Raw genomic sequence first — 21,154 nt, 5'->3', positions numbered from 1 at the left:
TCAGTCCCAGTTAGGGTTCTTGGTCTTTGCTACCCCTAATTTTGTTTGTCTGTTTGTCTTCAATCCTGGCATGGTCTATATAGATTTCCTAATGAAATGACTTGAGCTCCTGTCCCTGGGTACCCAGGGGTTAAGAGGTTGCTGTCAGGATTTAGCCTCTTAAAGCTTATTCCCTGGACCTACTAGGAAAAATACGAAGTGACATCTTTTGGAGGCAGGGTAGAGCAATACGTACAAAAAAAACAAGAGAAATAAAGTCATGTTTGGCTATCATATGACAGAATTCAGCTTTGCAAAATGACAGCTTTGGTCCAAGTCCTGCCTAAGGCAAGACAGAATTTATACATGCCGGTGGTGGGGATGTTTGTGTAATTGTTCTAAAATCTTTATAGGATTAGCTTCCCACCCATTTGAATTCAGTGGTGCTTGCTTAATTTGCAAAGTGTAAAGATCTTACCATTTCTCTCCATCTATAAGGTAAGTACTCCCTACTTTTTCCACCTTTCTGAGGGTGTCAGCATTTTATAACGTTGCCCTACAGCTTCCCTAACTAGAGAAGACTGGGAAATCTGCTGTAATTCTAGGAGGAAGATCCCTAGGCAAAAGGGTCTGTATTGTGAGCATTTTACTTCATGTCTCTTCTAGATCTCCCACTGGCTCCCTCCCTCTCGTCATGCATCTTGCTAATGGACAGACCATGCCTGTGCTGCCAGGGCCTCCGGTACAGATGCCTTCTGTCATATCGGTGAGCTCTATAGTTGGGGCAGCCAACCCTACCCACACACTAATCCCTCCCTTCCACCTGAATGCTCATAAACACACGTGAGCCCCAGGGAAACGTGGGCTCTGGTCTGTATTAGTTGAGCATGGCAGCCTGCCCAAACTCTTCACTAACCTCTGCCAATCCAGCACTGTGGAACACTAGACAAAGCCTCATCTGGACAATTGGCTCCTGGTCTAGGAATTGGTCTTGCCAGCCCACTGATTGGTTGATTTTACTTGGCACTTGGTGCCTCCCAAATTGCCCACCACTTTCCTCAAGATACAGCCCCAGTTTTTCCTATAGAAATTGTCATAGCACTGAAGGATTAGATTTCCTACCCTGTGGTGCTCTATGGGGGAAGGTATTTCCCAGGCTGTCCCTGTATGCCCTGTGGGCAGGTTGCACAGAACAGGCCCTGACATGCCAATCTCAGAAGCACTTGATTTTGGGAAGCTATTGCCCTACCACTAGTATTATGTTCCCTTCTGGTTTTTCTTCCTCCTCTTAATCCAGCTGGCCAGACCTGTGTCTATGGTGCCCAACATTCCTGGTATCCCTGGCCCACCAGTTAACAGCAGTGGTTCCATTTCTCCCTCTGGCCACCCTATGCCATCAGAAGCCAAAATGGTGAGTACATCCCAGCTTGGGGCAGTGTTGGCCCTTTCGAAAGAAGTGTTATCAGTGTAGGTTTTTCAAGTGAGCCAAGCAAAGAAACCTTATGGGGCTTGCAGAGCTAAAGATACCCTGTTGTGGGGTCTGGAGAAGAAAAGACCCTGATTCATGACTCCTATCTCCTCTCTTCCACCTTTACAGCCTGGTACATACACCATGGCAGTGAAAAGAGGCAGCACAGATTGTTTGGCGTGGAATGCTTGCTGTTTCAGTTCCAGGGTGACAGATGGAGGGTGGGTGAGTGGGCAGGAGAGCTGGCCAAGAGGTGAATAGCTGCGTAACCAGCACCTGGCCGGGTTCCAGGAGAGAGCTTTCATCTGGACTCTATTACTTCAACAACCCCCACCCTCCAACTGTGCCCAGGATGATAGCCAAGGAACAGAGTAGGCATTTTAGGGATCCAGGTGCACATTCTCCCTGTCATTTTCTTTTAATTCCTCTGTTAAGGGTAAATTGGCACGGAAATTTTAGCTATTTGTAAGGTCAGTATTAAAATTTAAGCCCACTCTCTTACCCGTGATAGAATCTTACCTTTGACGAACTATTTTTTATTATTGTCCCTCACAGAGACTAAAAGCCACCCTAACCCACCAAGTGTCCTCAATCAATGGTGGATGTGGAATGGTGGTAGGTACTGCCAGCACCATGGTGACGGCCCGTCCTGAGCAAAGCCAGATCCTCATCCAGCACCCTGATGCCCCATCCCCTGCCCAGCCACAGGTCAGTGGGTATTTGGATGGGGGAGCCCACTGCACCACCATTACTCTTTATGTCATATCTGTTTGAATTTCAAGGAGCGGAAAAATTACAGAGGAGTGAGTTTTAGTTTTCTGGGCATCTTCCTATACTTTGGTTCTTGTTAAGTTGGACAGCAAAGTGCGTTACCTCCTCTTGGGTTATACTTCTGTCAGGCACACTGGATAACACAACACTGTCACAGAGGAGGTCTCAGTTTTTGTTTTTTGTTTTTTGTTTTTTGTTTTTTTTCTATAAACATGTGAATGGTGTATCTGCAGAGCCCTCTAAAATGTGACAGAACCTCACTCAAACCACTTTGTGCACCAAAGGAGGCTCCCCTAGTCTCTTTCCCATTTATTAAGTCCTACAAAAACCAAACAAACCAAAAAACCAAACAAACAAACAAACCCCACAACAACCAAAAACAAAACAAAAAAACTTACCTGATTAGGTTTTATAGCAAAAATTGAGTAATAACAATTTATGAGTAAAATGTGATGTCAGAGGTGTCTTGCTGGCTCAGTTGGTAGAGTGTGCGACTCTTGATTCTCAAGCTTGTGAACTTGAGCCCCAAGTTGGCATAGAGCATACTTTAAAAAATAATAAAAACATAAAATGTGATGTCACAGTACAAAGATGGCTCAGTAAACAAACAGTAAAACACCTTTTCCTTATCAATGTAATCCCTTTTTATCACAGAGAAATTAAAGTCTTAATAAGGCTAGAACAGTCCCATTTATATGCCCAGTTCTTTTCTCAAGGAAGCCTCAGTTTTAGTAAGTTTCTTCGAAAACTGAACAGGCCTTAGTTTTCATATTGTCTGTGCTGGACAGGTGACAACAACCTGAGATCGGTTTCTAGAATTACATCTTTGCCCAGCCCCTTTCTCCGATGTCCCCACCTGCTTCGTCAGTTACCACCACATGTCCTAACGTTTAACGGCCATATGCCGCCTTAAAGCTTGGCCAACAACAAAAGCCTTCACTTGAGTTTTCTTGTTGGAAGCTAAGCTTGCCCACCATCCCGTAACCCCTTCCGATGCCAGTCTTTGGAGATGGTAAAGCAGCAGCCACCTTGCCCGAGTTGTGCTGCTTTCCCTCTTAAGAAAATGCCATGGGGACACCTGGGTGGCTCAGTCGGTTAAGCGTCTGACTTTGGCTCAGGTCATAATCTCATGGTCCATGGGTTTGAGCCCCATGTCGGGCTCTGTGCGGACAGCTCAGAGCCTGGAGTCTGCTTCGGATTCTGTCTCCCTCTCTCTCTCTGTGCCTCCCCCACTCGCGTTCTCTCTCTCTCAAAAATAAACATTAAAACAAATTTTATTTAAAAAAAAAATGTGATGAACTTCTTTTTAGTCACCACTGATTCCTTTCCTTCTCCTTCTTCCCCTCTTTCTCCTGGCACTCTTTCCCCTTCATTCCCTGCATGAGCTGTTGAGTTACTGTGAGAGAATAGGAATCTGTCATTTCCTTTTCCCCATCTTCCTAGAGTGTCGGTCTTCACGTGTGCTCCACTGAGCTCAGGACAAAGAAGAAATTGAAAATCTCAAGAGAATTAGTGTAAACTTATCTTAGTACAGTGAGAAGTGATGACCCAAGGCCTGTAGCTCATTAAATTGAGTTGTGAATTTCTCCTCCATTTTTTTCTTTTGGGAGATATAATATTAGTGTGAGTAAATAAAATTATCTCTTGATTATCTATATTAATGGGGAACATGATTTAGTAAGGCCTGAAGTGGAGTGTAACATTTTTGGGTTTTTTGTTGTTTTTTTTTTTTTTTTATAAGCTCATGCTTATTCTCATGCAACTGATGTGAGTTCTGGCATTTGGGAACTACTAATATAGATATTCTCTAATAGCAACAGATCCAGGAAGAATTTATTTTTGGCATTGTTTTACATTATATAGTTTCTTTTATGCAGATGGCTGACCTTTCTACATTTTAATTTTGGCTGCTATTATAAAGTTGGTCTATCTTCTCTGAACACATATCAGCTAATAGAAAAGGAAGATGATCCAAAAGTACTTTCGTGACAGAGGACATCAGCGTAAAGTTTAAAGACAAGAGGCAGTCCTGTATGACCCATCTGTAAAGGGATTAAAGAACAGTTTTTTGTTTAAAAGCAAACAGAACAAACAAGGTGGGGAGGGTGATTGCTGAGGATGATTAATAACCGATTATAAGTAAGAATACACTAATCCATTTCTCTGCATGATAACCAGTATCTCGCTGGTAGTAAAATCTTTTCTCCTTTTCTGAAAGGTATCGCATTCAGTCGTTTGTATATATTGCTTGTCCAAATCAGGGATTCTCAAACATTTTTATTGTACAGTCTCCCTAAAAGTTCCCCTGACACCCAGTCCCCATTATGATTTCCCTGCCTATAAGATTCCCTGTTGTTAAGAAACAAAAAATGATGCTTGTTTCATCTTGGCTGTCTCAGAAATAACTAGTTTCCACCTGAGCTGTGGTTTGTCTAGGTATGGGGCTGAGAAGACTGGAAGGAAATGGGAGGCAGAGTGCGGAACTGCTGCAGAAGAGAAGCTCAGGGGCATGGCAGTGAGACTCAACGCTGATTGCAGAGACTAGTGCATCCCTTTACCAGATCTTTACCAGAGCTTACTAACTTCCTGACATCAGGTCTACTTTGAAAAGAGTTGACGTTCCCTTCAAGTAACTCCTCTTCCTTCCTGGGCACCAGGTCTCACCAGCCCAGCCCACTCCTAGCACCGGAGGGCGTCGGCGACGCACCGTGGATGAAGATCCTGATGAGCGGCGGCAGCGTTTTCTGGAACGCAACCGGGCTGCAGCCTCCCGCTGCCGTCAAAAACGGAAGCTCTGGGTGTCCTCCCTAGAGAAGAAGGCAGAGGAACTCACTTCTCAGAACATTCAGCTGAGTGTGAGTGGGTCCTGAATGATTATTGGGATTGATGAATCTGGGAAAGTGGGATTGAATCAGAAAAAAGTGAAACAGTATCATAAAAGATGATGATTCTTCAGATTAGGACAGATCCAGAAGATGTGCCAGGAAGTGCAGAAAGAAGCTCTTAACCGTCAAAATTAAAATACCTTCCCCAGGGACTAGAAAAGACATTTAACCATCTACTCCCAGACCTGCTGCTGGAGTCTGAATCAACCATAGACCCATTTGGATAAAGAGAATTGGATTAATTGCCCCAGGGTACTCTTTTAGGTCATCAGTAGAAACTGACTGGGGTTGTGGAACACCCAAAGGGAAATGTATTTGCCCCAGATAATGCAGCTTAATAAAAGAAAGAAAAAGCCACACAAGCACAAATAGAAAAATTATAATCCAGATATTTTCTTGAATATTACTATTCCTTCTTTTGATTACTTACTAATTAAAAGATTTCAATACAAAGGTAGTGTACGAATGTATTTATATATATACCTAACACGTATACACACATGCACGCACAAAGATACAGAACAAAACCAAAGTTCCTCTTCAGTATTATTTTTTCCTGTGGATAAGTTTGGTGTGCCCATACCAGATATTTATGTATTTCTAAGTATATTTTCATTTATATTTTTTGTGGGGTGGTCAGGGAGGGACTGTGTGTTTGTCTTAACTTAAATGGGATAATGGTATCTCCTGGAGAACTGGCCATGTCTACAGAGGATCTACTTCATTTTTTTAAATAGCCGTATAGTAGTGTATTCTATAGTGTGGTTGTATTATAAAGTATGGATATTTATAGTATCTCTAATTTTTTTTTGCCAGAACAGCAATGTTGGAGTAAACATTGCATGCTCTTGAGTAGGTAGTTCTGTTAAATAGATTCCTGGAAGTAGGCTTTCTTAGTCAAAGGACATATGCATTATTAATTTTGGTTTGATTATATCTATCCTAAATAGGAGTAATGTTTCTATTATAAATCCCTACTTTTCACTGTAAGCAGCTCCAGCCGTCGAATTCATGACTGTACTGGCCCTGAGCTGTCTGAAGCCTTGCTGGATCAGGAGTCTCCCAGACTCAGGGGAGAAAATCCAGGCAGCATTCTGTCCTTACTGTGGGGACAGCTGCTGGGGGCTCAAGGGTAGAGGATGAATTTTCTTGATACCTTTATCTTCCCTCCCTCTTTAGAATGAAGTCACGTTACTACGCAATGAGGTGGCTCAGTTGAAACAGCTACTGTTAGCTCATAAAGACTGCCCAGTCACTGCACTACAGAAAAAGACCCAAGGCTATTTAGGTGAGTGACTCACAACCAAAGCAAGGTTGGTCAGTCAGTGAACTGCATGTGCTGCGTATCTGAACTGTTTATAATTTTGTAAACCCATTCTGAATGTTCTGGGGGATCCAGACGAAAAGTGAACAAACAGCCTTTCTGGAACAACCAGTCCTACAAAATAACTTTTTTCTGAACCATATAGAGTTATCATAGTTGGAGATAAAGGGTAGCACTATTGCTTGGGTGCCTACTTTGTGTTAGGCACTCTACCATCTGCCCAGTTCTCTCATGAAATGGATCTTGCCCCCATTAATACATTAGAACACCGAACTCAGAATAGTCATGTACCTGAGGTTACACAGTTGGGGAAGTGGCAGAGGCAAGATTCACATCTAGCTCTTTCTTATGTCAAAGACACTATCTGGGCCTCAAGAGAATATAAACAGCAGATGATGCATTGGCATTTGTTAAGCATTGTGATATGGGGGTATATTTTATCTTCCTAATGATGGGCTGATGGTGGTTTGAGTTTGTAACCTATGTGCACACATAAAACAGTGCTAGAAAGAGACGGTCATAGCGTCGTGCTCAGGACAAGCGCAGTCCTGAGATTAAAATTACTGTGAATACTTTGCTCATGGACAGTGAAAGCAAATAAATCTCCTTTGCAAATTTAACAAATTCATAGAAATTTTGGCTGTCAACTTTTGATATACTGAATTATTCTTCCACTAACTGTCTTTATTATTTCAGAGATGTGTTCCCATAGAAAAAGAGTAACCACATCACTCATTTTAAGCGTCTCTATTTAAATTTTAATTTTAATATGTACTTCAGAATACACTCATTCATTAAGCAGATACTGATTGAGCCTCTTCTGTGCCAGGCACTGTTTTATATGCTGAGGATATAATAGGAAACCAAATATTAGATTAAAATCCCTACCCTTGAGGGGCTTATATTTTAGTAGGCGAGACAGACAACAAGCGAGATAAATAGGTACAATATATGGTATGTTAGGTAAGAGTAAATGCTTGGAAGAAAAAATAAAACAGGAAGAGGAATATGAAATGTTGGCAGCAGGGCTGCAATTTTAGATGAGGTGGCTTTTGAATAAAGACACTTAAGGAAGTGAGGGAGGGGTGCCTGGGTGGCTCAGTCAGTTGAGCGTCCAACTTCGGCTGAGGTCATGATCTCACAGTTGACGAGTTTGAGCCCCGCATCGGACTCTGTGCTGACAGCTCAGAGGCTGGAGCCTGCTTTAGATTCTGTCTTCCTGTCTCTCTGCCCCTCCCCCTCTCTCTCTCTCTCTCTCTCTCTTTCTCTCTCTCTCTCTCTCTCAAAAATAAATAAACATTAAAAAAATTTATATTAAAAAAAAGGAAGTGAGGGAGCTGGCTATGCATTTGTATAAGGGCAAAAAGTACTGCCAATAGGAGGGATCGCAGTTGCAAAGAGCCAAAGTAGGAGCATCAGGAAGGCCAGTGTGGCTGGATTGGAGAGAGTGGGGGGTGGAGAGTAGTTGGAGATGAAGTAGGGGAGCTAATGGGAACAGTTCTGCATAGAGCCTCCTTGGTCATAGTGAGGACCTCAGCCTTTACTCTCTGTTGGGGACCATCTGAGGGTTTTTAGAAGAGGCGTGACATGACTGATCCGATCTGTTTGAACAGGATCACTCTGTTGGAGTGTGCAGGAGCGCACAGGCAGGAGCGGGCAGTCCATTTAGGAGGCTGTTGCAGTCCTATGAGCAAGAGATGACCGAGCCTTGGACCAGGACGGTGGTAGCGAAAGTGGGGAGAAGAGGATGAACTCAGGGTGTGTTCTGGAGTTAGAGCGACAGAGTTTGATAATGGGCCAGATGGAGTGGTGTATTTGTGAAAAGAATCAAAAATTGCACCAAAAGTTTTGGCCTGGGCAGCTGCCAGAATGGAGCTGCCATGAATTGGAAGTAGAGGGAAGTATAGAAAGAAATGGATTAGGAGCGTATCTGGAGCTCAGATTCGGACAAGCTGAGCTTAAGAAGCTGACTAGGCTTGCGGATGGAGGTGTCAAGTGGAAGCTGGTTATGTGGTCCTGCAGTTCAGAGGAAAGGCTGAAGATATAACTTGGGGAGTCAGCAGCATGTAGTTAGCTTTTAAAGCCACAAAACCGGATGAAATGTTCCTGTTACCAAAAGAGCACAGACAGAGAGAGAAAAGTAGTTGCAGGACCGAGCCCTGGGGTACTTCCAACATTTAGAGGTCAGAGAAAGGAGAAGAAACCCACAGATGAAGCAGAATGAGCCACCAAGAAGGCAGGAGGAAAATGAGCTGAGTAGTGGGTGTGGTGTTCTGGAAACCATAGTAAGAAAATGGTTCAACAAGTTCATTGATCAACTATTTCAGATCCTCTTTGATGGGATAAGGAAGGCAAGGACTGAGTATTCATCAGTATGAAAAATATATATACAGTAAGTTTTCTACTCAATCCTTGCAAGAACTTTTAAGAGGTAGTTGAGCCATTAAACTACTTATTTCCAAAGCTGTATTTAGTTCCTGCTGTGTGGTGTAGACACTGTGGTAGGTATTTAACAAAGGATAAATGACACACTGTCTCCGCCTCTGAGAAACTCAGAGTTATGAGGAGATAAACATGTCAACATGTGAATAAGGTAAGTGCAGCTAACCGAGTCACACGGCCCCTAGAGTGGGAGCTTCCTGAGGACAGGCCTCCTGGTTTATTCATTATATACCCCAGTGCTGGCACACAGGATGCTTGGTAAAAATGATGAATCGATGGAATAGATGAATGTGCGCTCTGAAAGCCCAAGCGATGAAATAGTTAATTTCATGAGTGCAACAAAGAAGGCTCCACAGAGGGGGTTATATTTGAATCCCGAAAGAAGACTCAGACAATGAAAAATACAACCAACTCTTACTAGTTTGCCCATATTTATTGCATACATCTCTGTTTAAGCAGCCGTAGAGGTTATGTGACGTTTAGTAAAACTCGACTGAAGAACAACATGGAGTCACCTCTGTGTGCAGCTCAGCTCTGTGTTTATCGTCACTTTAGGTGACGTGGCATAGCTCATAATACATGTTTGAAGTCATTAATGCCTAGCTAATTGATAGTCAGGAGGGTCCAACAGGCCTCTTTGTAGTTTGTTGTATTAACTGAACCTTGGCCCAGGACTGGTCATAACGTCATCTGAGTGCAGCTTGATATTTATCAGGCTCACCTGTGGTGCAACTGGTTACTAAAGGAACATAAAAAATAATGGAACAATTAAATTCTTGTGGGAATTAATCAGGATAGCTAAAACAAGCGATCTATTTTAAAGCACCTTTAAAGACATGGATAAAGGAAGAGTGTTCCAATAGGGGTAACCTAGAAGCCAGATGGTGTAATTAACATGTTGAGGTGTCTGCTTTACTAGGATAGGTAGATTAATGTGGGCCTAGTTCTTGCTGCCCATCTCACAACTTCCCATTTCCTAGCCCCTCCATGGCTTAGAAGCCAAGATTCTGGGAAGCTTCCTCCCGAAATGATGGGCTTCCTTTTCTTTTGGGCTCCTTTAGAACTGTGGCACAAGGTAGTCCTGCTTGTTTGTCCATGTTGTTTTCTAACCACTTGCTCTCTGCTCTTTGCCTTCCTCCCTGGCAGAAAGCCCCAAGGAAAGCTCAGAGCCCACGGGTTCTCCAGCCCCTGTGATTCAACACAGCTCAGCAACAGCCCCCAGCAATGGCCTCAGTGTTCGCTCTGCAGCTGAAGCTGTGGCCACCTCGGTTCTCACTCAGATGGCCAGCCAAAGGACAGAACTGAGCATGCCGATACAGTCGCATGTGATCATGACCCCACAGTCCCAGTCTGCGGGCAGATGATGCCTCCCCTGGTGGAGAGGTCCCTAGCCAGAGCTCGCCCACCCGAGAGCCAAGAGAGATGTCATCTTATCCCCTCCATCTGCCTTGGACGTGGCGGTATGAGGGAAAGATTGTGTGTTGTGAGTAACGGACAGATGTGGGGCTTTTCTCTTCAGCCACATGGTCGTGTACATTGACACCTGTACTAGGAGCCTCCCAGCCCCAGAGCCACATAGATCATCCCCTAAGGGGGCAGTTTCTGATGTACCTACAGCCAAAGGCCTTTCCAGATGGTCCGAACAATCACCCCAGCCTGTGCATGTGTACCTGTCTCTTAACACTAACCCTTGGCACTTCTAGGTTTTGGGTTTCTCAGTTGCCTCTCTTCCCATGAAGCCATGGCTTCCTGTTCCTTAGCAGCCTGCCACCTCCTGCTAGGTAGAGGGAGGCTAGTGTTGATGGCAGGTCACCCGCTGGCCCGCCTCAGCTACCCCATAGGCTCAGGACTTTGTCTCCCATTAGCTGCTTATTTTATCCCCTTTTCCCCTTCCTGAAGTCTAGTTAAAACAGTCACTTATGGCGAATGTAAAGTTACCTTTGATACATGAATTAGCAGTATTTTCCAGCTCTTCCATAAACTTTAGTCCTTCTCCCTACCTGTCACCAAAAAAAAAAAAAAAAAAACAAAAACAAAAAAACACTCAAAAACAAAAACAAAGCAAAAAGAAACAAACCCCAAAAATTCTAATCCTTTTTCAACTATTTCTAGAGCTATTTGGGTACCTCATTTTTTGTGTCTTGAGTTTTCCCGGTCTCCAGGTGGGGCCTTTTCCACCTCCCACTAAGCCTTGGCAAGATCATCTTGTGTGGCCTTATTAGCTCTTGCTTGTTAGTGAAAAGGGAAAGTGCCCTGAGTGTGACTAGCTGATTCCCTGCCTCCCCAGTCCACCCTCCTGCAGTTATCATTAGGGCAGGCAGGAACAGTATAGTTTAAAGCTCATTCTATCAGGTTACTAAATTGAGTCTTTATGTTTTACAAGAGTTTACTGGCCAAAGCACACATATTCCATTTGGTCGTCTGTCCGCTCCTGTATCTCCCTCTTTGTCCCTGTCTGTGTCCTGCCTCTGTCTCGCTTCTTCCGATGCAGCCTCCTGGAACTAGATGCCCCCTAGATGCAATGCATCCCCAAAGGCCCAGCCCCAGGACTCTGAGACATCAGAGCCAGGGTCCTGAGTGGGTTTTCTCGAGGGTCAGGTAACATGGGGAGAGGCAAGAGAGAGAAGGTGCAGTACTGATCTCAGCAGAACAGCCCTGCTTGGGGAAGGTCTGGCCTGCCCGGGGAAATTGGTGACTATTGCTCTCAGCCATTCTTACTTTGAGGCGTTAGGTTGCAGGGGGAGAAATTCATCCCTCTTGTCCCTCTTTCTTCCCCATTAAGACTTCTGATCTTCCTTTGGCTCTGAACTATGCAATTTCTACCAGGGCCACAGGAAGTGATCCAAAGCCAGAGGCCTGTGGATAGATAGGTCAGCTTTAATAGCCTGTCAGTATGAATCCCTTCCAATTGTCCCAGAGCCACCTTCTGCCATCTGCCCAAGCCAAGAATGCCCTTTTCTCCCTCTCTCCTACCTCCATCTTAAACATACGTGCAAAATAACTGCCAGCTTCCTTCCTTAGTTTGTTTCCCAGAATTGGCTGTCATGGGGGAATGAGGAAATCTAAGCTACGAGATTCCCGTCTTCCCAGAGTGCTGTACTGGTGAGCCAGTCAGGTGACTTGTTCTGCTGCGTTTGTTTTTCCTTTCCCCTCCTGCTTTTCAGAACCAGTGCTGAACACGACACACCTGGTAAAGAGAAGGAAGAGAAAACACAGTTTTCTCATCCTCTACCACCCGGGACCCAACAGGAACAGCCCCCGAGGTGACTCAGACTAGCAAATGGCCTGGCAGATGGTCGGGATACAAGTCCCCACCTCCAGGGACTGCACTTGCCTTCCACAGTTCACAGCCGTAACTTGTACTCAGGACTTTTCCTTTTGATGGCTGCTCCCTGGGACTTTCTTCTGCTTTAGTTGTGTTTCATTTTTTATCATCTTGATTTCCCACCAGCAGCCTTGCCCTAAAGCTTGACTGAGTTTATGGCTCCTAAGGAGCCTTCACAAGACCCTGGACTATTTTTCTTCCCCCTTCATTCTAGTGTTTTTCAAGTTAAGAATCCGTTTGTCACTGCATACGTGCCCTGCCTCACTGTTTGGCTGTGGAGGAAGTTTGAGTCGTACCCGTCTGTCCCCATGTAGGACAGCTAGTTTATTTAGAGGGTCTCTTAGTCCCCATGTCTCCTTCCCTCGAGCCCTTACCTCATTGTCATCGGTGGGAAGTTCTTATTGGGGCCTAAATGAGGGGATTGCCAGGACCTTACTGGTGAAGCAGTAGGAAGGGACAGGACAGAACCCTCCAGATAGCTCTTTAGCTGGTCCTTGGCCTCACTGAGAAAGCAGGGCAGTTGGTTATCCTGAGACTCTCTCATAGTTAAGAGGAATGTCACTGATACTCACTTGTTATTGCTGCCAGCCGTGTGGCCACTCTCTCTTGGCCTTTGCTTTCCAGACTCATCTGGACCAGAACCAAGCGTCATGGAGGGCGTCACTTCTCCCTTCTTAATGACCGTTGCCTTTCTAGGGGCACAAGGGAGGATACTTTGTGAGAGGAGCTGAGAGTGTGGATGCCTTGGGACTCTAAGCAAACACAAGATTCAGGCCTCCCACCTCATTCCGGAGACACAGCTGATAGATAACCAAGGCCATAGAGAAAGGTACCAGACCAGGTCTTCAGGTCTGCAGACTTTTGCCCTATTCCTTTAAAAGAAGGCTTGCTCAGAGTTGCAAAGCCTGAGAAAACTTCCCTCACTGCTAGAGAGGGAAAAAGTAGGCCCTCCTTTACTTGCTCTTCCCCTGTTGGTTGTACACCCCAAATCTGGCTTCCTTCAGCCTCCACTCCTCTCCATGGTCCTAAGCACTAGACCCTCTACTCTTGGTAGTGGTAAATAGGAGACGACCTAACCTCACTCACCTTGCTGCCTTCCCTACGCCTGTTCTGCCATTCTTAACTCTTTTCCTGATTCACTGCCCTCCAGCACTACCCATCCTGGTTGACGGGGTACTTAACCGTAACCATGCCCTGTCTACAGCCTGAACCACCAAGCAGACACCAAAATACTCCTCCTCTGGTTTCTAAGGCTCCCCTGCTCCACACTGAGAGGCTCCTTTAAAGGTGCTAGCCCTGCGACAGCCCCCTTCCCCTGAGAGTCCCCCCTTTCTTTCATGACTTCCTTGCCATCCCCAAATCATTATTTTTCATTAATATTGTACATTGTATACACAGGAAGGAAATGTATTCTTTTTTTTTTTTTTAATTTCATAACCAGTCCGTTTAGAATCCAGTCCTCCTAGTTATATCACATATGCCTTTGTTGATAATGCTCTTTCCGCTTTCTTTAGACTTTTGTTTGACAGGGGTGGAGGAGGGAATGGGACAGGTGAGGACCCCAAGGCAGATTAGAGGATTCCCCCATCCTGCTTCAGCCCCCCACAACTTTAATCATCCCCCTCACTGTATAAACCTGATTTCTCTCTGTGTTCGCATACATGCATGTACACACAGACATAAATCCCCACCCACTCACCTCAGAGTGGTGACCCAGCAGGAATGAGTGTTAAGTGGCTACTGGCCACTATTCCCACCCCATTACCAGTTCATCTGTCTCTCCTTGGGGTAAAGTCCTACCCCCAGAATGAGAAAAGGCTGGGGAGAATAAGGTAGGCTAAGGCAGCTGTGTCCTTTGTAGATGCAGGTTTGTATTGTAGCTGCTAGGGTTTATTTTATTTTTTTAATGGGGGGCTGGTAGCACAGAGCTATCATCAACATTAGCTACTGGTGGGTGATGTTTTAGCTGTAAGAAATGGCTATGAGCACTAGTTTCATTGACCTTCCCTTAGGGCGGTGGTTCTCAGGATGTGGTCCAGGCTCAGTAGCAGCAGCAGCACCAGTATCTGGGAGCTTGTTAGAAATGCACATTTGGGCCCCACCACAGACCTATTGAATGGGAAACTGAACTGGGCTGGGCTCTAACAAGCACTCCACGTGATTCTAACGCACACTAAAGTGTGAGAACCATTGCCTTAGGGGCAAGCTGGAAAATCCTTGTAGGGTGTCAGGGATATTTTAAGTACCATCCTCTGCCTTAGCACTAACACATTTTTCCACTTCCTCCAGTACCTCCCTCCACCCCCATTAAAACAACAACCACGTCATTCATCTCAAAATCTAGGTTTGAGTTCCTTCTACTTCTTCCTAAAACCTGTCCTGCCTTGGTCTGGACAGGAATTGTCGCATATTCCCTTGCAAACTGGTCACTCCACAGTCTTTGTTACGGGAAGGATGGGCTGGAGCTCTGGCTGTCCTGTAACACACACACACACACACACACACACACACACACACACACCTTTCCAGCAGGGAGATGAGCCTCCAGCCCCAACAGTGGAGGCTGCAGCCTCCTGACATAGTGTCTGTTGAAAGAAAGTGGTGTGTATCTATGGTTATATCTCTGTTCATCTGTGTACCTTTGACATGTAGCAGCCCCTCTCTGTCCTGTCAAGGAGCTCGACTCTGGGTCTGGGTCTCCCCAGTCCCCAGTGGCGGACTTTGACAGGTGGGAGGATGCAGTGCTACGGGCTGTTCTGTTACAAAACCGTCTTCTCCCTTTCCCTGCCACCCGACTCGGCATGATCCCTGTGAGCAGGCTCTCACGATCTCCCAGGACGGGGCTGAGACAGAGGCTTCACTCTGTTCTCCCTAACCATGCCTTCTTCCATCCCCCGCCCCTTACCACCCAGCAGTTCTCCCCCCAGCCATGCCTTCTCCTGCTCCCCCTTGCCCTGACATATATTGTGCCTTATTTATGCTGCAAATATAACATTAAACTATCAAAGAGAACCACTGTTATGTCTAATGCTTCGGTACTCTGATCTACAAGTCTCATTGGCCACTATTCTCTGGGAACTCCTTGGGCTTTCATGTCTGTGCTTTTCCTCACTCTCCCGTTTTTTAGGACAGAAGGAGCAGGGATTCTTATCCCTCCTTTTGATGCAGGGAAGACACAGCCTAGAGAAGGTAGGTGGTTTATATCAATTACGTAAAGACAAAAGAAGGCGTAGAGACAGGGGCTCACGTCTGTGCACTGCCACGGGCACAAGGGCCTCCACATTATGGGAGCCTTCGCTATAGAACTTGTGTGCTTTATGTGGATGGGGAATGGTCAGGTGTCTGAAGGCAAGTGGCCTCTTATCTTTCAGTGTTTTTCCCCACCTTCCTCCCAACAATAAAAAACAAAAGCAAGCCCTACTCTCAGAAAGTTTCCAGCATGACTAGGGGAGTGCACACACACACACACAGGAGTTAAAGATGTGGGGAAGAGGTCGATCTGGAAGTGAGGGGTAGAGCTTATTTAAAAGCAGGTAAGAGTTCACAAGAAAAACAGATAATGGCCAGGAACTGGCAAGGGGCAGGGCAGTCACTAGTAATTGCTCATGTTTATGTATCCTTAGATAATTAGCACAAATGAGGAAGAGGGAGCCAGGCTACAGAACTTGACCAGGAGATAGCAGGTGCCTCTGAGGGCTTCCAGGTAGAAGAGAAGTGACTTAGAAGCTGTTTGTGGTTGGTGTTTGGTATAACTGATGCAAGTAGGAAGCCTGAGTCTCTGCAGGAGAGTGGGAAAGGCAGTGGTGGTCTTCACTGTGTTGTGCTCGGGAGCGCATGGGTTTCCAGAGAAGGTGAGAAAATAAGTTGCTGAAATCCAAATACCAAAGCTGCCAAGATCGTGAGGCTTTGGAAGACCTGGGACTGAAGGGAGGGCACTTTCCCAAGTTGGGAGAATTAACCCATCCCAGCTGCAGGCGTATCTTGTTCTGTTGCACTTTGCAGAGGGTGGGGATTTTTTGTTTTGTTTTTTACAAATTGAAGGTACAGGATCCCAGTGGAGAAAGTACGTGCAGATGTGGGGGAGATAGTAGCAGAGAACTAGACTTAGAAGTGGAGCCTGAAGATGGGACTGCATTGGTGTAACCCCATGATCCAAGCTGAACAGAGGAGCTGCTGCTTACAGAGGAGCACAGAAAGTGGTTTCCTGAGACAGATTCTCCTGGTGAAGGCGCTGTCAAGACTAGGAATGACAAAGGATTTAGAATATTACAGGGCGGATCTCTGTAGCACGGCCGGTTAGCTCGTCCGGCTGTTAACCCAAAGGTTGACGGTTTGAGCCTACCCAAGGATGTGATATTTGTGGTAGGATGTTACAGGGGTGTCTGGCTGGAGTACCGGTTGGTGGAGCAGGTGACTCTTGATCTCGGGATTATGAATTCGAGCCCCATGTTGGGTGTAAAGATTACTTAAAATTAAAATCTTCAAAAAAAAAAAAAAAGATTATGAGAATATTACGGAAACATAGTTGATAAAGCAGTGGTTGAATTTGAGAGGTTTGACTCTAATTTTTAAAATTCTGTGGGTAAAGTGCTATCAAAGAGCATCACACACTACTGAGAAATCATTCATGGAAGGAAGAGCTAATCGATGCGGCAAACTTCATTGTCTTATTTTAAGAAATTGCCATGCCACAGCCACCCCCACCCTTTAGCAGTCACCAACCTGATCAGTCAGCAGTGATCACCATCAAGGCCAGGTCCTCTACCAGCAAAAAGATTACAGCTTTCAGGGGGCCTAGCTGGCTCAGTAGGTGCAGCATTGGCTCTTGATCTCAGGGTCCCTGAGTCTCAGGACTCAGGGTCCTGAGTTCAAGCCCCACGTTGGGTGTAGAACTTACTTAAGGAAAAAAAAAAAATTACCATTCGCTAAAAAGCTCCGATGATTGTTAGCATTTTTTAGCAATATCTTAACTTTGTTTTAAGTTTTACTTATTTATTTTAAGAGAGAATCCCAAGTAGGCTCCATGCTGTCAGCACAGAGCCGGAGACAGAGCTAGATCTCATGAACTCTGAGATCATGACCTGAGCTGAAATCAAGAGTCAGATGCTTGACCAACTGAGCCACACTGGTGCCCCAGGAATATTTTAAATTTAAGGTATGGACATGATTTTTTTAGACATTTGCACACTTAATAGACGATAGCATAGTGTAAACATAACTTTTACGGGCACTGGGAAACAAAAATTCATTTGGTTTGCCTCATTGCGATACTTTATTGCAGTGGTCTGGATCTGAACCAGCAATATGTCTGTTCGTACCAAAGAAGATAGCTATCTCCATCCTGGACATAGGAAGTTAGCTAGACCTGACCTTTTCTGAATTGAGCCTCAGCTCAGATCCACTTGTAATTGATGATCAGAGACACTAGGAGAATCAGGGTAGCAAACACTTATTGGCTGCTCTGTGCTGGGTGTAACACTAGATGCGTTGCATTCATTAAGTCATTTTCTGTTCACAACAACCCCTTGGTAATGCCTCATTTAAGATGAACTGAGGTTTAGGTTGACATTTGCTCAAGGCCCACGGTGACGTGCACGTGCTGGCATTGCAATGGCTCTGTCTGACCCCAGAGCCACTCTGCAGTGGCTCACACACCCTCACAAAGCTGCCCCTCTGGACTTCTGTCAGGTAAGAACAGACAGAGGCCTTGATGTGGTATAGGATCCATTTCCCACAGAAAAACCACCTGCTCGTGGACTGGATACTCCTCCCTTCTAAGAAGCGGTGACATTCCAAGATGTGATGATGATGAGTGTCAGGTTCTGTGCTTGGGACCAACTGTGAGACCAAGCTTACAGAGGGAGGCCGCATTAATAGAAACCTAGTATCTCGAACATGCAGATCAAAACCTGCTCTATTCTACCTATCCAAAGTTATAGATTGGTTGCTAGATGGCTTGCTAAAAGAGGGAGGTCCCCTTAACAAAAAATAGAGTGGAAGAATCAAATACGTGAAAGGCTTGCACACATGAAAGATGTGCAACAGTATGTGACTTAGTGGGGCACACTGAGACCCCTGGTGGAGGCCACAGGAGACGGAAGCCAGCATGGCACATGGATAAGTCTGCCCCACCACTGTCTCAGGAGATGGAAAATTCACTGGGACTCTGTGCAAGGATCACCACTGCTAACGTTTCGAGGACACTTGCTCTGTGCCAGATGCTGTGCCAAATGGATTACAAAAAGTATCTCAAATAATGCTCACCCTGGAAAGTAGTTTCTTCTATTTCTTAAAAATTTTTAATTTTTTTTTCAATATTTATTTTGAGAGAGAGAAAGAGAGAGAAAGCACGAGCTGGGGAGGGACAGAGAGAGAGGGAAACACAGAATCCAAAACAGGCTCCAGGCTCTGGCTCTGAGCTGTCAGCACAGAGCCGGATGTGGGGCTTGAACTCACAAACTGAGATCATGACCTGAGCCAAAGTCAGATGTTCAACCGACTGAGCCACCCAGGTGCCCCATTTTTTTAAATGTTTATTTATTTTTGAGAGAAAGAGTGTGAGTGGGGGAGGGGCAGAGAGAGAGAGGGAGACACAGACTCCGAAGCAGGCCCCAGGCCCCAGGCTCCGAGCTGTCAGCACAAAGCCCGACGTGGGACTTGAACTCATGGACCACGAGATCATAACCTGAGCCAAAGTCAGACGCTTAACCAACTCAACCACCCAGGCACCCTTCGAAAGTAGTTCCTTTTAACGTTGCCGTGTTTTTCGGTGAGGAGACTGTGGGTTTTGAGAGATGGCTTGCCCAAGACTGATCCACAGACTCTTTACTTGATGGCACCTCTCCAGCACAGGCTAGAGAGCCACACGGGGCGGAGACAGGGGAAGTTGAGGAAGGGATTCTAGGATCAGAAGGGAAACTCTATCAGATGACTTTGAAGGACCCCCTTCCTGAGAGCGACTGATTTTTTCCTAAGGCAGAATTCCTGTCACCTGCTCCAACAGGTCAGAGCCAGGCAGAGGCTGGGGTGACTAGTAGGAGGTGAACAGAGCCATATTCCAACCCCAGTTTCCTGCCCCTGCCTTTCTGTGACTCCTTAGAACCAGGCTTAGGAACCTCCATCCCCCCCCCGCCCCCCCCCCCCCCCCCCCCAACCACCACCCTTCAAAGAGCAGAAAAAGGAAATGACCAGACTTGACAGTGCGGAGCTGTGGCCACAGGGTGGCAGCAGTGCCTCACTGCAGAGGATGGCTCCAGAAGCCCAGGTGAGGTGGGTCCTAAGCAGTGCTCTCTAGTGTGAAGACAGGATCAGTCTGCAGAGATTTGAAGCAATCCCCACTGTGTGGGCTCTGAAACCTTGTAGTCTCCTTCTGTATCCCACTTTTCTGTCCACAAGCAAATCTCAGAATAGTGATCCCATTTTCAACCCTCCCAAGAGCCATGTAGGCAAGGGTGTGAATGGTCTGGATGACCCCAGCTGCAGCCACAGTCACGGTAAGGATCAGGCTCCGTCATTCTGGCTAATTCTAACCCTGGCTCTTAGTTCCTCCCTCTGTCCCGGGACATAATGCCTAGCCCTTCTTTAGAAGACTTCCCCTATGCTTTTATTCTCTAAGGAAGGAAAGAGGAGGTGATCAATTGGCACTCTCCAACCTATTGAGAAATCGGGGGTTCTTGAAGGCCCCCCAGGGCCTGGCTCTGACAACACATCTGCAATTAATGATGCTTCTTGAGCTCTGGAGACAGGATTTATGCATCTAATAAAGTCTCTAACTCCAGGCTTAGGGGTTGGGGGCCGGAGGCTGGGAGCAGGAAGTCCCGGGGGTGCCATGGGAGGGGGTCCCAGGCGGCTCCTAATGGAGCCGTGCGTTTCCATTGCCTGCTCTAGATCCCCCCTCAGGCTGCTGTGGGGTGGGGGCCGGAGCACAGCAGGTATAAGAGGCGGGTATAGCCGCAGGAGGGCAGATGGCAGGATGGATTCCAGGCGGGCAGCGGTGCTGCTGCTGGTGCTGCTGCTAACAGACTGGGGCTGTGCTGAAGGACCAGGGGGCCAAGACGAAGGACGGCAGATCTTCGTGGTAAGTTACCACCCCCCCTCCATGTCACCATTTTTCTGTCTCAGCGGGAGGCTTGAGCTCCAAGTTCAGATACTCGGGCTGCCAGTGTCTTCACTGGGTCCTCATATCTGAGGAAATGGCTCCTCAGTTTCCCTTTGCCTGGTGACCTAAACGTCCAAGGCCTTTGCCCATCTTCCTTCCCCGATGGCCCTGTACCACAGGAGGAAGACAGCAGGCCCCGCCCGCTGCAGGAGGCCCAGACCCCTGGGTCATTCCTGCTCTCCCTGCTCCAGGCCATGCAGAGACCCGGCCGAAGCTCAGCCTTTCGGTTTCAGCCCCAGAGGTGAGTCTGAGAGGGACACTGGGCAAGGCAGGGGCCAGAGGGACAGGAAAGGGGCAGGGGGCGATCTGGGAGGGGCTGAAAGGACCTACAGCTGAGGATGGATCTCTTCTAAGGTTTGGCAGAAACACCCGGGGCTCCCGGAGCAGCGAGCAGTTGGGTCCCCGAGCCGGGGAGGAGCTCAGCGCCCCGTTCTGGAGCCTGGCTGCCCCTCAGCGCTTTGGGAAGAAGTGACACATCATCCCTTGATATGTTTGCGTGCAAGGCTCACAACTGAAAGTGCCGCATCTCCCTTACCCCCCTCCCACTCCCCCCCCACCCCCCAAATAAAGCTGTCCAGCTTCTGAATCCATGTGTCTGCCTGTATGAGACTTCAAAGGGCTGGGGGAGAGCCCTGGGACCAGAACCACGGCCCCCTCCATCTCCACAAAACCCGAGCGCCGCAGGAGCACAGGCGGTGGGGCCCCCGGAGGTCACTGTACTAGCCTCCTGCCACTAGAAAGGCAAGTGTGGGGACGTGTGGGGAACCAGGTGGGGAGGCACAACAGGGGAGGCAATCTGGTG

General features: G+C 46.7%; 2 protein-coding genes across 7 annotated transcripts in view; both read left to right on the top strand.

Moving 5' to 3' along the window:
* Positions 1 to 17,096, top strand: part of ATF7 (activating transcription factor 7) — an 86,665-nt gene extending 69,569 nt beyond the window's left edge. For 5 of the 6 annotated variants that reach the window (XM_045466708.1, XM_045466709.1, XM_045466710.1 and 2 more), the window contains 6 exons: positions 646 to 745; positions 1,277 to 1,390; positions 2,003 to 2,155; positions 4,876 to 5,073; positions 6,283 to 6,391; positions 10,016 to 15,206. In XM_045466708.1, coding sequence (XP_045322664.1) covers positions 646 to 745; positions 1,277 to 1,390; positions 2,003 to 2,155; positions 4,876 to 5,073; positions 6,283 to 6,391; positions 10,016 to 10,233 — 892 coding nt within the window. In that variant the 3' untranslated portion in view covers positions 10,234 to 15,206. Of the gene's footprint in view, positions 1 to 645; positions 746 to 1,276; positions 1,391 to 2,002; positions 2,156 to 4,875; positions 5,074 to 6,282; positions 6,392 to 10,015; positions 15,207 to 15,321 lie in introns of those variants that run through there. The other variant, XM_045466712.1, reaches the window with a different exon arrangement.
* Positions 17,097 to 18,827: 1,731 nt separating this feature from the next.
* NPFF (neuropeptide FF-amide peptide precursor) lies at positions 18,828 to 20,938 on the top strand. The gene is made up of 3 exons (XM_045466753.1): positions 18,828 to 20,271; positions 20,472 to 20,593; positions 20,707 to 20,938. Exons 1-3 carry the CDS (start codon positions 19,945 to 19,947, stop codon positions 20,822 to 20,824), a joined length of 567 nt encoding a protein of 188 aa, XP_045322709.1. The 5' UTR covers positions 18,828 to 19,944; the 3' UTR covers positions 20,825 to 20,938.
* The last annotated feature ends 216 nt before the right edge of the window (positions 20,939 to 21,154 follow it).

This window comes from Leopardus geoffroyi, chromosome B4, assembly GCF_018350155.1.
Source record: "Leopardus geoffroyi isolate Oge1 chromosome B4, O.geoffroyi_Oge1_pat1.0, whole genome shotgun sequence".
Taxonomy (NCBI): Eukaryota; Metazoa; Chordata; class Mammalia; order Carnivora; family Felidae; genus Leopardus; species Leopardus geoffroyi.
This window is presented reverse-complemented; position numbering and strand designations above follow the sequence as displayed.

Coding starts and splice junctions, on each gene's coding strand:
- NPFF (XM_045466753.1), top strand. CDS start 19,945: ATGCATCTAATAAAGTCTCTAACTCCAGGCTTAGGGGTTGGGGGCCGG. Junction 20,272..20,471: donor AAGGACGGCAGATCTTCGTG/GTAAGTTACCAC, acceptor CCTGTACCACAG/GAGGAAGACAGCAGGCCCCG. Junction 20,594..20,706: donor TTTCGGTTTCAGCCCCAGAG/GTGAGTCTGAGA, acceptor ATCTCTTCTAAG/GTTTGGCAGAAACACCCGGG.